This window comes from Dasypus novemcinctus, chromosome 6 (genome assembly GCF_030445035.2).
Source record: "Dasypus novemcinctus isolate mDasNov1 chromosome 6, mDasNov1.1.hap2, whole genome shotgun sequence".
NCBI classification, from domain to species: Eukaryota; Metazoa; Chordata; class Mammalia; order Cingulata; family Dasypodidae; genus Dasypus; species Dasypus novemcinctus.
Genome location: NC_080678.1, coordinates 78856841 through 78873662, shown reverse-complemented (window position 1 = coordinate 78873662; position 16822 = coordinate 78856841). Strand labels below are relative to the sequence as shown.

The 16822-nt window shown below is 56.6% G+C and overlaps 1 protein-coding gene across 7 annotated transcripts in view; it reads right to left on the bottom strand.

Moving 5' to 3' along the window:
- Positions 1-16822, bottom strand: part of COL13A1 (collagen type XIII alpha 1 chain) — a 77020-nt gene that overhangs the window by 14235 nt on the left and 45963 nt on the right. For 4 of the 7 annotated variants that reach the window (XM_058298958.2, XM_058298959.2, XM_058298960.2 and 1 more), the window contains 13 exons: positions 15781-15834; positions 14617-14661; positions 14195-14263; positions 13212-13235; positions 11278-11340; positions 10515-10559; positions 10054-10206; positions 9387-9485; positions 7932-7976; positions 6796-6837; positions 5876-5902; positions 4933-5013; positions 1699-1734 (listed from right to left, as the gene is read on the bottom strand). In XM_058298958.2, coding sequence (XP_058154941.1) covers positions 1699-1734; positions 4933-5013; positions 5876-5902; positions 6796-6837; positions 7932-7976; positions 9387-9485; positions 10054-10206; positions 10515-10559; positions 11278-11340; positions 13212-13235; positions 14195-14263; positions 14617-14661; positions 15781-15834 — 783 coding nt within the window. The remainder of the gene's footprint in view (positions 1-1698; positions 1735-4932; positions 5014-5875; positions 5903-6795; positions 6838-7931; positions 7977-9386; positions 9486-10053; positions 10207-10514; positions 10560-11277; positions 11341-13211; positions 13236-14194; positions 14264-14616; positions 14662-15780; positions 15835-16822) is intronic. The other 3 variants (XM_058298961.2, XM_058298962.2, XM_071215838.1) reach the window with 3 other exon arrangements.

Below are 16822 nucleotides of genomic sequence, written 5' to 3'. Positions count from 1 at the left end.
CAAGAGGCCAGATCAGGCTAATGGCCAAGGACAGGGCCACAGTCAGCCTGGCCATTCCAAACCCTGCCTCGAAGGCCTCCAAGCTGTGTGACCCTGGAGGAGTTACTTAGCCTCTCTGAGTATCAGTGTTTTCTTTTCTGCGACATGAGGATGGTTAGTGCCTGCCTCCAGGGTTAAATGAGAGAATGCATGGGAAGCCTGTGGCGCTGGGCCAGGAGTGCTCAATAAATATTAGTTATTGACAGGCCAGGATATTTGTCCCATAAAAATTTTCCTTTAGGGCTGTGATATTGATTTCATGAGAAAAATAAGACTTTCAGTCCAAGGGGACAGAGTATATGAATTTGCACTGCTTCCCTCTGCCCACTGTTAATGGTAAAAGCAGTTGAGGAAAAAGTCTCACTTTCTTGGATTCCAGCCACAGAACATTCCCCTAACCCTGACCCTGGGAAAGGTGAACTTGGGAGACAGAGGCCGTGATGGACGATCAAAGCCCTAAAAGTGACTGGGCGAGGGGGTCTGCTTTCCATCTGGGGGAGCCGATGGGGTCCTCTCCATAAAGGCCTGGGGGGAGCAGGGCTTGGAAAAGATCTGCCGTCCCGGGCATGTCCCGTCAGCACCTCCTCTTTATGAGGGCCCAGGACAGGTGCTCAACAGGACGGAGCTCCGAGTGGGGTCACTGCAGCCCTGCCCATCTGAAAGCTGGAGGCGTCCCCAGGTGTGGCTTTGGTGGCCCACCGCCCCGTCCCTGGAAAGCCTTGCTGCTGTGTTTGAGCAGGTCCCTGGACCCGTCTGTACATCTTCCCTTCTCTGTATGAACTGCTGAAAGTTCTCTCTCCTGGTCATTACTGCAGCCAGCCCGTTAGCACCTCGTCTCCCGATGGGGTCGGTGACCCCAACGCCACAGAATGGGGAGAGAGCCAGGAGCAGGCTGTCCCCAGAATCTCGTGGGGTGCTCAGGGAGGTGGAGAGGAAGTTTCCCTCCGACGCATGAGCTGTTTGTCACAAGGAGACAGGTGTTTTCGAGTCAAGAGTAGGCGATGCCTGTTTTATGGAGAAAGGGGCTGAGCCCCTCACTTGTTCCACAATAAACCCTCTTGTTGGACTGCAGGGTGGCCGTGGGGCCACAGGGAGAGGCGTGGCTAGAACGCGGCGTGCCGCGCTGGCTGGAATGGCCTCTGAGCTCCTGCACGCTACACCTGCCCCGTCCAGGGCCCTCCCGCCCCCATCCACCCCAGCTGGTGGCCGCATGGGAGTGGGGAGCCCCGGTGGGCAGAGAGGAGATGAACAGAGCTCAGAGCATGAGGACAACACGGCACGGCGCGCACAGATAGACACTGTGATGGTGGTGGGGACGGGTCGTGGCCTGAAGGCCAGCGCTCGGCTCCCAGGCCAAGCTCGCACCCCTTCAGGAACGGGGTCGGTGCTGCTGGAGCCCCCCATTCCCCTCCCACATCTGCTAACTCCGGTTTGGGGTCCCTGGGTGCGTACTCTGGAAAGGGGAATTCCAATGAGGCCCGTGCGTTGGGGCAAGAGTCTGGATTCGGGACTGAACTGCGCGGGGCTGTACGTGCTGGTGTCTGTGGGGGAACGAGGCAGGACTCACTGGAACACGAGGCCACAGCGGGACAGACAGAGGGGTCACAGGCCAGGGGTGGGACGGGGTGGGGACGGGGATAACGGAGAAGTGACACTCACCGGTGGCCCAGGCCTGCCGTCCAAACCTGACGCTCCCTGGACGAAGGGGACGGTTTGACCAAAAGAAGGGGAGGGGAGAAACGGGAGGGGAAAAAGGGAATGGGGGAGGGAAGAGGTGAGTGAAGCAGTGACTCTGGACAGACATAAATGCTGGTAATCAAACAAAACGGGAGAAATAAGCTTGGCAGGACAGGGAACGGTGTTTACATGGAAACCAACAACACATGGAGACGCTGGGTACAGTGTGGCCTGCCGAGCCCTCCTGAGGCTCCTGACCCGACTCCCCTCTCCCTTCTTATCCTCTCCCAGCAGCCCCCTCCCAAGGGGTTCCAGTGTTCTGGGGAGAGGGACACAGAAAGTGAACTCCAGCAGAGCTCACAGTGCGTCCTTCCCAGGAGGGGTCTGGGAGAGGCTGGCCTTTGCGGTCCCTTTTGCACACCTGCTGAGACCAGACTGGGCTGGGGACCCCCGAGAGCTGGGCACTGACTTAGAGCCCTCAGATTCGCAGGCAGAGCAGAAGCTGGCCTTCTCCTGGCGGGCCGGGTGGAGGACTGGAACCTCGAGTGGTAACACTAACAATGGCTGACAGTTCTCGGACACTGTACAGTTTGCAGAGCCCAGCACCAATTCCTATGCTCTCAGACAAGGGCTCTTTTATAGAAAAAGCCTTTGGGGGCAGCTGCCTGGGAGAGAGGGCTTTGCCCGGGGCAAAGCGGCAGGCAGGCGGGCTGCTATTAAGACCAGGTGCTGGGGCTGCCCTCCTGTCTAGTGTCACATAAGCTCGGATGCTGGGGTATGGTGAGTTAGGAAGCCCCCCTGCAGCCCACCTAGGAAAACCAGGGGGCGAATATTGCCTACTGATTCCAGTATGACAGACCAGGGAGAAGGCAATGGGGACACTCGCCCAGTGAGATGCTTGAAAACTGCTTCCACCTGAGCCTCAGGGTTTTTACCCCCCCAATCCTCACCCCCCCAGAAGGAAGGCGGGGGAGGGGGGAGCAGTATCGTCCTGGGGAAATGGTGTCGGGTAGCAGGTCGCTAAAGGGACTCCTTCTCAGTGTTAGGACCACATGGCTCTTGGGCGGATGTTGACGCCCCAGCCTGGAGAGCTGAGGTTCTCACCCCATGTTAGAATCCCCCAGGAGATCCAAAACTAGCCAGATGCTCAGGCCCCGCCCCAGGCCCATTACATCCAAGTCTCTGAAAGTGGGGCTGGGTGATGGAGTGCTCAGAAAACTTCCCAGGTGATTCCAATGTGCAGCCAGCGTTAGAGCTGAGGACCACCTCTGTGGGGCCAAGAGAGGGATCTCTATAGACCAGTCCCAGAAAAAATAGGTTGTTACTACATGGACTGAAAAATCCAAGGGAAGCCTGAAAATCGAACTTTATCCAAATATCTACATGCTTCGTCTGGGCAGTATTAATACTGAGTTATCAACAGAGGGCATAAACTGGAAGCTTTCAGGCTATATGTGGGCCATGGACATATTTCTTAAGGTCTATACCGTTGTAAATAATTTTGAGCTAGCGTTAGAAAGTGGGGAGATTGCACGTAAAATGTCAGGTCTCCAGCTTCCCTGGAAAATGCAGAAGATTCAGAAACACTGGGTCCCCATTCCCCCAAGCAACAGCCAGCTGAGCTAGAAGGGGATGCTCCATTTAAGAAGGGACACATGGTTCCAGTGAGTGATAGTCTCCACCACTCTCTATTGTCACCCTGAAGTCCAAATTAGCTGGTGCTTATAGACATACTTGGGTGTTTTGTTTTGTTTTTTCTTTCTTCCTTTAACTAGAAAAAGGATTTCCCTGTACATGTATCTGTATCAAAAGTTAGAAAATAAAAGATAGACTGGGTACTCTCTCTTTCATCTGGCCGGTCCTTTGCTCATATTACCGGCTTGGCTGCTGTGGCTTGTGAATTCCAAGCCCTGGCTGAATTCTCCAATTTGCATTAGGGTTGTTGGGGCCACGAAGATGAGCAAGGAGAGATGTGTGGTTGAGGCGGGGGAGGAAGGCTCCTTTAATAGCAAGGAGTATTTAATCATTCCGGACACAGTTTAAGACTTGGGGAAATGTCTGTAAGGTCATTCTTTCTGGGGTCTGTCAAGTGAAGCAGCTTCTTAGGCGTTCCTACATTTGCTACACTAATGAGGGTGTAACGATACCTTTCATTGTTTGGTTGCTGTGGTTGAATTAAGCAGACCTTCGACTTTTGCCAAGCTGGGATAATGGGCTTTCCATTGTTCCCGCGGCCCTTTATGGCTTCCTGGAGTGGGAACTGGCCGTGAGCCGGGGACAAAGGAAGCCCGAGTGGCTAGGAAGAGCCCCCTTGTGAGGCCGCAGGCGCGGTGGAGGAGCAGCCTCTACCCTGGCTGTCACTGGCTTCATGGGTGACCTCAAATGACTCACTTTCTCCTCTGGGATCATCAGTAAAATGATGCGATGGATCGCTAAAGTCCCTTCCAGCTCTTGAAAAACAAATCAGAGCCTCCAACCTCAGTGGGGTGTGCGTGAGGATGGCGTAGGGCCCCAGGGATGGGTGGTGCCTCACCTGGACACAGGTGAGGCAGTGATGAGCCCATTGGCCCTAAGAGGTTGGGGCAAAGGACGGGCCCAGCCCAGCCCCTACACCTGGGAATGTGGAGGATGCCTTCTGAGCAGCCTTGGGCAATCTGATATCAGAGATCTCCAGGAATCTGAGTCTGAGTGGCCTAAGCCTGCTGTCACCAAAGAATCTGACCCTTTCTAAGCTTTTCTGCTGTGGCCAGTGCTCAAGAGAGAGAGCAGCGGTTGCTCAGGGAGTCCCTCTGGGAAAAATAGGAGCTAAATGGGGAATTTCCCTCTGTCCCATTGCACCCAAGCCCTCCAAGCTCGGTCCACATAAGGACAGAATTTTCTTGCCCTGAATCATGCCTCGTAGGGACTGAAGCTGTTTGAAGGCCCCTCCTGGCTTTCCAGCTGGGAGCTCCTTGGGAGCTTACTCAGCTTCGCCTTCCCCCAGCCTCAGGGCCTGGCCCAGAGGAGGCTCTTGGTAAGAGACTTAGGACCAACAGTCTTGCCAGGCTGGAAAGCAAACCACATGGAGATCTGGAATGCTCCGCACTTCAGAACGTCGAGTTTTCCAGAGGTCTTCTCCCAGGTGCCCGCCCAGCACCCCTGGCCCCATCAGGACTTCCTGGGCTCCTGGGCCCAGCTGGGCTCCTCTCAGCAATTTTCTGGGTCCAAGGTACTTACCGGCAACCCCAGAGGACCTCGGTCTCCTTTTTCTCCCTGGTCACCCTTCTCTCCTTTTGCTCCATCTATTCCTGCTTCCCCCTGAAGGAAAGGCAGATGGGGAGATCACAGAAGGGCACATCCCAGACAAGTCATTCTGGCATTCTGGGGTCCCGAAGGGTGGGGAGATATGGGGCAGGTGGAGGAGGGAGAAGGTGGAGGTGGCTGGTGCAGGGGTGGCAGGCCAGGGACCCCGAGGATCCCTGAACTCTCAGCCTGGCTCTGCCCCAGGTTGAGCCCCCTTGCACTAACCTGAGGTCCCCCAAAATAAAAGGGACAGGTAGAGTGGGAACAAACCCATAAGGACAGTGCCAGGTCAGGCTTTATCACTGGTAGAGGATTCTCAGACCAGCTAGCTGCACAGGAGGAAAACTGGGACCTACAGAGATTTTGCTGGCAGATGCCTGAAATGCCACCAGCACAGCACAGAGCTTCTCAAACGGAGCAGCCACCAGCCACCCCCCTATCCACTTGAAATGTCTGGGGGAAGATTGGGAAGCTGTCATCCCAGTTCAGTGGGCTGGGCCCTGGGGAGGGGTCCCACTCTAAGCTGCTCCCCACCTCCCATTTATTCTTCAGGGTGAATGAAGGTCTGGGCCAGGTGACGTGGGCAAAGGACTTCGTCATTTGCTAAGCATCTAACCTATCACTCTGTGGGGTTAAGTGGTGGAGGGAAAATTCTGAAGCCAAAGCATGCCAGATGCTGATGGTGGCTGTGAAGGGGACTGTGGGACTTCCTTCTGCCCTGCCTGTTCTTTGGCCGGGGTGTCACATGACTCCATTTGGGGAGCAGAATCAGCTGGGTCACCTGTCACAGGAGCACTTACCCTCTTTTTTGCTGTCACTGACCCAGCCCTCTTCCTGACCCCCCTTGCCCAGCACCTGTCACTTGACATCTTCCTACCTTTGGTCCAGGAACACCTTGGATCCCCTGTATTTGAAATCAAAACAAGGCACGTTAGAACCGCATTTCAAGTTAAATCAACTTCCTTCTCCATACACTGGGCCTCAGAAGAGCAAGGGCTTGGGTGCAGAGTCTGGTATGGGTCCCTGTGCAGGAGAGGCAGATGGGACTGCTAATGGGGACCCTGCCGGGGGTGGGAGCTGCAGAAGCAGACTGAGCCAGCCTCCCCGGCCAGGGGCTGATAATCTCTCTGTGGCCCCCAGAGCTGACCCCGAGTCTCATGAAGGGAAGATTCAGAGGAAACACAGTGTAAATTAAATAACTCTGAACTCTGAACAGTGTCTGACACATGGTAAGTTTCAACAGATGCTGGCGCTGTGTATTATCACTACCTCTGCTTCTGCTTCTCCAGTGACGATGGGTGACACCCTGCCTTGGGGACCGGGAACCACAGAGGCACGGACCAGCACCTTTTGCTTCAGGATGCTTGGGTATTTACCAAATGCAGCGCAACCCCTGAAGGGGTTGCCTTATCATCCGTAACCTGGGAAGAGCACTCCGTGGGGCTTTAAAGGTTTTCAAGGTCAATTTCAATGTCAGCTGGTTAGGAGGAAGGATGAAGGGGAGGAACAGATGTCTGATGGCAGAGGGTTAGGTGACAAAGCGACTCCTGCTGAGCAGTGGGACCAGACCCCGGTCTGCCATTCCACTCAACTGTCTCCAGGGAAGTGGGTAAGGCCCAGGCTCTTGGTGTCCCTGGATGGCACCTGCTCAGTATGGGTGGAAAGGGAAGAAGGTTCCTGGGAGGAGGAGGTGACAGTGACTTAAGGCTGAGGCTGAGCCCAGTAACTGGCTCGGGGAGGGGACATTAGGGATCTGACCACAGGGGACCAAAATGTGGACAAGTCCTCCAGACTTACCGGAGGTCCAGGAGGGCCCTCTGACCCTGGTGGCCCAGGAACCTGGAAGTGAAAGGGGAGACTGTCAGCTCACTCCCTTCACAACTGAAGTGGCCCTTCTGCCTGACATAGATCAGGGTCCAGCTGGGGACTGCAAGGCCAGTGGGGGGTCAACCTGTGACTGCCCAGCACAGGCTCCCCAAAGAAGGCTTAGAACAGGCAACCCATCGGCTCTAACAATGTTGAAAAAAATGTCAGGAAATGTCCCCCCAATGTTTAGTCTTCCAGATTTTTTTGTGAAATTAGATCTGGCAACACGAGACTCTGTTTGCATGGCAGGCTAAATCAGCTTCCTTATCCATCTGCTAGAGCTGGTCAGGAGTTTCCCCCTTAAGGAGCATGAGTTCTTTCACTCACCCTAGTCCCTACCAATCCGTACTGTCTCTATACCTGGACCTCATGTATTTGTTCCTTGCCTGACCCTTGTAGGCATTTGAGTTAGAGACCTTTGGCTTAGAGGAGCAGGGATTGATTATCTGGACTGGGAGGAGGCTGAGATGTTTCTGCAGAATTATCTCAAGACTCCCCAGGTCTGTAACCAACAGGAGGAGGACTGTTGGCCTCCAAGTCCCATCAGGGCTGGGGTAGTAAAAGAGATTCGGACTAGAGAGTGGAGACGGGACCCTCTATGGAGGTTGGTGCCCATCACCGTGTCTGCCTCTGATGGAGATGGGCGTCCATTTGTCCACAGGCAACCACCCAAGAGGCAGGAAGGAGACCTGCCCGCTCCTTTCTGAGCTGGTCACCCCATGTTGGCTTATCTGCAGGGCCTCCTCAGGCCCTCCAGGCCACTCCTGCGACGGCTTCCAGGCCCGGCTGCTGGCCGGTGTCCCGGGCACTGCAGGGCAAGCCGCCGATCCCGCCACTATTACTTTCCTCATCCCCAGACCCTGGCACTGGCCCAGGACATGCCAGGCGCTCTGGGTTCCACATAGCGAGAAGGTGGAGCGGCCCCACGGCTGGCTTAGCGCCCACCATCTTGGGTGCTCATCGGGCATCCGGCTCCTCCTCCGTCTCCTCGTCCCAGAGGGCCTGGGCTGCCGAGGGCCCCTGTCAAGTCATCTCCCGACGCAGGAGGGACAGGAAGAACCACCCACCTCCACTCCTGGGTCACCCTTCTTCCCGGGTTCTCCTTTCTCTCCCTGTGGGCACAAAACACCACGGCATGAACGTCATCACAGACAGACCTCAGATCCCTGACAAACTGGATCTGGACCAGACTGGGTCTCAGTGCCAGAAGCAAGGAACATCTGGGGGCTGTGGAGGTAGTCGGCCCACAGGAGGGGAGGGGGAGGGGGAGGGGAAGGGAAGGGAGAGAGGGGAGGGGGAGGGGAGGGGGAGAAGGGGGGGAGGGGAGGGGAAGAGGGGAGAAGAGAAGGAGGGGAGGAGGAAGGCTGGCAAAGGAGAGCCATGATCGCTGACTTCAGGAATCTGAGGTTCTAGCAAGTGGGAGGAGAGCCTGTAGCAGACAGGCCCTAGGATGGACGTGGTACGTGTTTCTAACCCATAGAAGATGGCACATGGCAAAGGTAACAGCATGTCACTCCCAGGATTTGATATATATATGTCTATCTTTATCTCTATCATCCATTTATTTATCTATACCTATCAGTTATCTATCTCTATTATCTATCTTCAGCTCTTCTATTTATATCCATTTATTCTATTTACCCTCTATCAATCAATCACTTGTTGTCTATTTATTTATCTCTCTCTACCTAATTCTCCCTCCCTCCCTCTATCACCCGTCATCTGTCTGTCTGGCTGGCTCTGTCTTGTTTCCACACCAGAGAGACTCGCTAGCTGGCCTTGACGCCGCCAGCTGCCATCAGGTGGCCTGCCTGGAGACGGCCCCGCGGTAGGGAACTGCGGTGACCTCGGGAGCTGAGGGCCTCAGCCCTACACCAGAAGGCCCTGAATTCTGCCCCTGGCTCCAGCTGAGAACGCGGCAGCCAAGGTCTGATGGCAGCCTTGGGAGACCCGGGCAGAGGAGCCGGCGGAGTGCTTGTTGGTTTAAGCCGCCGATCCGTGGTATTTGTTAGGCCGCTATAAACTAGGAACTCAGATCCAGAGGGCAGAATGGGGCCGGGAGGGGAGGGGGGCAGCTACAACAAAGAAGCTTTCCACACCACACCTGGAGGCACCCCCTCCACCAGGGAGCTCCCTTCCCTAGGGTGAACATGGGGGGGCCGTGAGCTCCCTGCCTGTCCAGGGAAGTTGGACAGCGGGTCAGGGCTGCTGCAGAGGGATTCCTGCACTGGGAGGGAGGGAGGCAGGACTGGGCGACCTCTAAGGTTCCTATTCCCTTCTAAGAGGGACAATTCCAAGCACAAGATTCACCTGCCCTGGAACCAGGTTGGGGCCTGAACCGAGGACCTGAGGTCCCCTTTTGCACTCCAGTGCCCCTCGGGGCAGTGGCTGCTCACCCTCGAGGAACCCCCAGGGTGGGGCAGGCGCGGGTTGGTGCAGTCCCCACAGCACCAGGCACCTGCTGGCTGCCCGCGACTGCAGCTGCCTGCTGGCAACTTCGACACCCAGCCCTGTCGCCTTACTGTGAATCCCGGGAGCCCGATCAGGCCGGGTGATCCTGCTGCTCCGGGTCTCCCTGGGTAACCTGGTTCTCCCTTCTCCCCAGTGGGGCCGTCTAGACCCTACAGATCGACAAAGATCTCTGTTAGTGAAGCGCAAGGCCGTCCCGCTGCGTGGCCTGCCCTACAGCCGCATGCACGCGTGGCTTCCTGGGAGGGTGCCCATTTCACTGACGGGGACACCTGGGGCTCAGGCCAAGTCATCAGTGCAGCTGGACTGGCAAAGGCCCCTCTTTTCTACATGCAACCTCTCCTGGGAGTAGGGTTTCCCCATGCTTTCCAAAGAGGAGTTTTACGTTTGGGACCCCATCTCCTTCCCAACAGCCCACTGGGGTATCCAGGGATGGCATCACAATCCCACTGGAGATGAGGAAACATGAGGAAACGGAGGCTCTACGAGGCTCAGTGACTTGCCCGAGGTCACAGACAGATGACAACTGAATGGACCTGGGTCCCTTGAGTCAGGAATTGGCCTCATAAAGTAAGTGGCTCGAGGGGGCACCCGCGTGGACCTCTGGGGGGGGGCACCCGCGTGGATCTCGCCTCCCCAGCTCCGGGCTCCGGGGCAGCAGCTGGCGCCACGCTGGGGGCTGCACATGCACGGAGGCGCGCCGCGGCCCCGCCCACTCACCGGCGAGCCTGCTTGTCCTGTCTCCCCTTTCTCGCCCTTCTCTCCTGGGCTCCCCGTGCGTCCGTGTTCTCCCATCGCTCCAGGAGGCCCCTCCTTTCCAGGGGGTCCTTGGGGACCAGGGGGGCCCATGTCGCCTGGCTTGCCTCTAGGTCCCTTTGGAAAAGAGCAACCACACTTAGATGCATCAGTGGAGGAACGAGCGGGCAGAGGACACAGCACAACGGGAGGGCCAGAGGGCATCAGACGCGCTCTGTGCCTGCCGGCGCCCAGGAGAGAGCCTGGCAGCGCCTCTTCATGGGCACCTGGGGGGGCTCCTTGGCCAAAAGCCCAGCCCAGAGGGGCCTGCCTGTCTCGCCCTGGAGCCTGCAGTGGGGGCTCAGTGGGCTCCCCCACCTTCGCCTTCCCCACACAGACTTGGGCCTGGGATGCTTCAGGGGTTGGTCAGGCCGTGCTGTCCTTACCTTTTCCCCGTCGTGCCCTGGAGGGCCTGGCAGTCCGATCTCCCCCTGTGGCCAGAATAGCGGAAGGTCAGCTCCGAGGAGACAGTGATGACTCGGCATTTTACCACAGCCCCGCTGCCTCTGCCAGCCCCTGGGCACGCCAGGGGGCCCGCCTCCCGGGCTCCCCCCAGACCTGCTCCTGGAGGTCCTGGCCGCCCCCAGGGAGCACGCTTCATTTTCATAGCAACCAAAGCCCCTCCTTTAGGTAGGGACAGAGGGACAGAGCTTAAGAAGGCGTGGCCTCTGCCTTCCAGGTAAACAGGCTGCATCACCAGGCAAATGACGTAGGTTCTAGCCAGAGTGGCCGAGAGGAAGGGGCAGGAGGAGGTGGGCTTTGAGTAGGGCTTAAAGATGAGAAAGGCTTGGGGAGAGGGGAAGTGGGGCAGGAACGAGCAAGGCCCAGAGGGGCAAAAGCGCACAACCCTTTGAGAAGAAACACAGGGCGCTTGCGGAGGGAGGCACGGGAGGGGGGCAGGCTGGGAAGGGCCCTTTGCCACAGCCTCTGATCCCTGATGGCTGGCTTCGGGCCACGGCTGGGGTCCAGTTGGGGCAGACCCAGGCTCACTGCATCAGAGCCTGAGAGTTACAGGAACCCAAGAGAAGGACGCTGGGAAGGGGGAGCAGCAGAGCCGAGGGCTGGGGGGTGGGCGCTGTGCTGGGGGTGGCAGGAGGGCAGCACCTCTGCAGGGACTTCACCCCCACTCGCTGTCAAGACAAGTTTTACCTTCTGGCCCTGAATCCCTGGAGCTCCAGGAGGGCCAGTTTGCCCGGGAAGTCCAGGGGGCCCCTAGGGAAGAAGAGAAAGTCACACGGAAAATCCTTCTGACTGAGAGGGGGGGTCTCCAGAGGGGGAATGATGTGGCGACCAGCGGTTTCAAACCTTTTTTTAGTGATAGAAACAATTTCGGGAAACGGACTTTGGCCCAGTGGTTAGGGCGTCCGTCTACCATATGGGAGGTCCGCGGTTCAAACCCCGGGCCTCCTTGACCCGTGTGGAGCTGGCCATGCGCAGTGCTAATGCGCGCAAGGAGTGCCGTGCCACGCAAGGGTGTCCCCCGCGTAGGGGAGCCCCACGCGCAAGGAGTGCGCCCTGTAAGGAGAGCCACCCAGCGTGAAAAGAAAGAGCAGCCTGCCCAGGAATGGCGCCGCCCACACTTCCCGTGCCGCTGACGACAACAGAAGCGGACAAAGAAACAAGACGCAGCAAATAGACACCAAGAACAGACAACCAGGGGAGGGGGGGAAATTAAATAAATAAATAAAATCTTTAAAAAAAAAGAAAAAGAAACAATTTCCTTTTTTTTTCTGTTTTGCAAAGGGAATAACATGGGGAACCCCAGAATGTAAAACAGATAAGCACGGAACTTGCTTGGGTTAAAGTGGGGCTGGGGGTCCTAGAGCCATGCCCAGCAGCCCCTCCCTCCTCTTCCCTCCAGGAACCGGTGGAGGCTCCTTGGGCTCCAAGGACACACATCTGACTTTCTCCGGCAAGCTCTCCAGGGAACAACCCAAATGCCCATCACCACGGGAAGAGATGGTGCATCTAAGCAGCGGACCATGCTCTACAGTTAAAGAGTCAAGCACCGGGGATGGCAATGGCACAGGTGATCCCAAAAAACATGCAGAGTCTAAGAAGCTGGGTGCAGAGACTACACCCTGTGTGATTCTAGTTATACGAAACTCTAGAAAAGACAAATGTGATCTATAGTGCAGCAAGCAGATCAGCGGTGGCCTGCCGCTGGGCGCGGGGAACTCCTAAGGGGCATGAAGGAACTTTCTGGAGTGATTGTGGTCATAGTTACATGGGTTTATATACATAGGTCAAAACACATCGAATTCTATGCTTAAAACTGCTAACATTTTATGATTTGTAAACTATACCTCAAAGTTGATTTTAAAAGAAAAGAAAATGTTTGTGTTTCCAGGAAAGGTTTGCTTTCAATACCTATTTCAAATAATATATTTTAATGTTCCCAAATGAAGCTCACTGATTCCAACCAGAACCATATCGGCTAAAACCAATTTCTAAGATTGGAAAATCATATGATTGGTGTTCAGTTCTGAGCTAAGTGTGTTCTGTGGCACACAACCAATAAAAAACATCAAGTGAAAAGAAATTCTGACAGTTGGAAAACCTTGTGATGAGCCCTCCTCTTTCCACCTTGTAAATTAGACCTTGGTGTGCGTGTCATAACTGCAGGTATTTACTGAGGCTTATGCTGGGAGAAATGTGGGCAAGATGGGCCTGGGATCCACTGCTTTCTTTTCAAAAGCAGACAGCGAAATGGATTACTAGGGAAGGGGGAAATGTGGAAGGTTATTACTGATGCCCCAGAGTTATGGATTTTACCAGCAGAGGGTTGAGGAAAAAGAGAAACCTCCTCCTTGATGCCCATCTTTCCTTGACGCAGCTGTGCACTCACAGCTGTGTGGGTGAAGCGCCCTCACAGAAGACAGCCGCGGCCCGGTGCTCGGGCAGCTCGGGCAGCTCGGGCACTCGCAAGTCCCCGGCTCAGATGGCCCTCAGCCCCCCCACAGCCGGGTTGACCCTAGCCCAGGAGCCCAGTGTTGGCTTCCGATGGGGAGAACGTGCGCCCTCACCTGCAGGCTGCCCCCCTCCCTTCAGCCAGTGCCCGAGAAAGAGAGAAGGGGACTTACCATCAAGGCCAGCGTGCGGATCTCCTGAAAAACCAACACCACCGTCAGTGGAAGGGCACACCCAGGGCCGCCCGGAAGGGCCCTCTGCCAGCCCGGGGAACGTGGGAGCTGTGCCCCCGAAGAGGCACAGGAGGAAGGGGGAGGGTCGCCCTCACAGGTGGGTGTCCGTAGGCTGGCCTGTCACTCTTTGTAAGCACTGGGCAGAGAACGCCCATCGTCGGGCACCCAGCTGCTGCTCTACAAGGACGAGATGTGCTGAAAATGCACCGGCAACCCTCCTCCCCTTTGCGAAAGGAGGGAAGAAGCGGCCTCTCTCATCCTTTCTAGTGGCCCACGGGGGCCGTCCCTTGTGCTGTTCTCTTCTCCCAGAACTCAGAATTCCAGGTTTAGATGTACTTCCTTTAAGCTAAGGCAGTATAGAAAGACAGGGAAGCATTCAAAAATTAAATTAGAGGGACAAATGGGGCTTTATAAATGAATTCACACACACACACACACACACTCCTCTAAAGCAGTGGTCTCAATCTAGGGCAATTTTGCACCCCCAGGAGGCATTTGGTGATGTCTGGAGACATTTTTTGGTTGTGGCAACTGGGGGTGCTATTGGCATCTAGTGGGTAGAAACCAGGGAAGCTGCTAAACATCCTACAATGCAGCACCAGGCAATAAAGAATTACCCAGCCCAAAATGCCAGTAGTGCTGAGGTTGAGAAACCCTGCTTTAAAGGGTCAGTGACTTATACACAAAATATGATTAACCAAAAGGGGAGACGAGTTTCTGGGAGCAGCTTCTACCATGTGAAAGGGGAGTGTGCGTGTTCTGAAGAAATGGGCCCCAGAACCCTGCACGGGCTGCACCCCTGGGGGTGCCAAATGATGGGAGCCATTTGCCAAAGGAGAGCCAGGGGCGAGCCTCCTGGAAGCTCTGCCCCACGTGTGAAAAGCTCTGGTCCAATCGCTAGTCTCTGGCGAAGCCCCACTCACCTGGAGGGCCTCGTTGATGTTTCCATTGTAATCCACCATCTCCCCTTTCCCTGGTTCTCCCTTGGAGCCCTGCAAGGCAAATGAGATCTCAGCCAGGGCCTGGAGGAGGGACCTGAAGGCAAGCGCTGTCTGCTCCCCATCTAAACAGCTCCACCCTGCTGACCCAGAGCAGCCGGGGGAGGCTGATGCGGGGAGCCCACCCACGCTCGGAGGATGCTCAGGGATTCTAGAACAAACAGAGAAATCTCTATGTGAGACTTCCGGATGGGACAGTTCAATCATGGACGCAATGTCAGCCTCAACCCAGGGCCAGAATGCTCTTCGCCTCCCTCCCCTGCAAGACCCCAGGGTCAGCCACCGCCCACTTGGACGCCAGGGAGGCGAGACGTCACTCTGTGACTCCAGGCGAGAGATGCACGTACCTTGGGGCCAGCGGGTCCCTGCTCTCCAGCTGCTCCAGGCTCCCCCTGTTGCATGACAAAATTGGAGTGACATGGAGACAAAGGTGGGCACTGTATGTCTCCAGATGGGCCGTGCAGGGGTCAGGAGGCTCATCTTGGTGCAGGCTGAGGACACAGACCTGCCTGGCCATTAAAGAGCAGCAAGGCTCCGCCCCCTTCAGGAAGCACCCCCTTAGCGCCTGCCCGCGCCCTCTCTCTCCTAGGTCCTCGGGGCTAAGTCTGCTCCCTCCCACGGAGGACTTGACATTCTGTCTTGCATTCTTTGCCAGTGACCACCTGTGACAGGCTGGCCTTGGTCAGTAACACCCTGGCTTCTCTCTCATTGCCATTCTGCTCATGGAGCAAGGGCTCAGTAAACTCTGCCGTTTGCCCCGATGGTGCATATATTTGCCGTGGAGAACCCGTGGGGTTCTTTTTCGGGTACCTCGCTTGTGAAAGACCCCAGCTGCACGGTGAAACAGGGGGACCACAGAAGGCATCAGGAGGGCCTTTTGTGGGGTGCGGGGCGTGCACAGGGCATCTGTCCCTGCCGGAAACATGACGAACACTGAGCGTTAACGAGACACAAATGACAATGCCCATCCTTCTGGGATGTTAAAATTAAAGGACATCCATAGGTATGTATATGTGTATTTATCAATATAGAAAGTAAGATGAAAGCAAAAATGAACTCTTTGGTATGATTCAACCTGTGGCAACCTTTCAGTCGGTGGCTCATGGAGTCAAGCCATTGCCACATTGCAGCATCCCCCTGCCGCCCCCCAGCCACACGGCAGCACCCCCCCTCCCTCCAGCATTCTGGTCCCTCTGTGTCTCCGAGGGGCACACCAGCACTGACCCAACCCTTTCGTGGAGTAGCTGGAGAGAGTGAGAACCAAGCGGCTTGGGAAGCGAACAGAAGCAGGGGCTCTGGTCACACGCAGCCCAGTGTCCCGCGCCAGGGCTGGCCTCTGCAGGGCTGCTGACTCATGGCAGGCTCTCCAAAGCCAAAGCCAGCCAGAAGGATGGTGGCAGGAGCCGCGGGGGGCCAGTGCGGACCAGCCCTGTGCCCTGAGGTCCAGCTGTAGGGACCGCCAGGACGCTCTCTCTCGGGACTGAATTCCCAGGATCTGGGGCACGGTGTACCTTGTGTCCTTGCCGTCCTGGGGGGCCAGCCTGGCCATTCGTACCAGCTTCTCCCTGGGGAAGAGGAGAGAGACGGGATGAGGGCACCCAGGGCAGGGTGGGCAGCTGCTTAGGGGATAAAAATGGTCTTGCTGCTGCTGCCCTGGCTACGCAGTGCCTGTGGGCCTCTGTCTCTTTCCCTTCTGCTAACTCACACCATCCCACCTTTGGGATGTCTGCCCACCCTGGGGCCCAGCCTGGGCCTCACCTCCTCCTGGAAGCCCCCCCTAGCTGCTCTCTTCTTCCTCTGAGCGTGGCACCACTGCTCACCCCACGCTGCCAGGCCCTCCCCGGTTCTCGGTTCATACGCACACGCCCTGCTCGACCGCCACCCCCAGCTGCACTGTGCCCTGACTTCAGCCCTGAGTGCGGGAGGCAGGTGATTTTGGAGGCTGGAACACCTGGGAAGGCACATCTCATCAGGTCCTGCAAGGACACCGAGGGAAGCCTGAAAGCCTTGGGTGTCGGGGAGGGGGCACCAGAAGGCTGAGAACGGGGTTAAAGGGAGAGAGGGGGAGACCTCTCAAACCCTCCACTGGTTTAATAATTTGCCTGGGCCTGAAGGTGGGCATCAGTTCAGGAACAGTCTTCTAGCTTTCTCTCCCTTTTGCCCCAAGACACAGGACAGTAGTGACCAGGTTTCCCCAAGCCCAAGTTGAGACCCAAGATGTGTGAAAGATACGGGGTCAGTGGAGAGACTCCAGCATGGGGGGCGCCCCGAAGCTGGGTGGCCGGGCTACCTTTGGCAAAGCTCATGCTGGGCACATGCTCTGTTCCAGCCACGGCCAGGCTGCAAAACTGGGGGGCAGCCAGAGACCCTTCCCGCCACTCATCCCGCCTGCCTCTGGGGTTTACTGTGGCGTCCTCCATGGTGTCCCTGGGAATTGGGGGTCTGTTTCTCCTGCTATATTATAAGCAATCCGAGGGCAGGCTCGGCAGCCCCACTGCCCAGCAAGGGCCCACCCCGTAGCAGGCCCTTGATAAGTATCTATGGGATGAATGG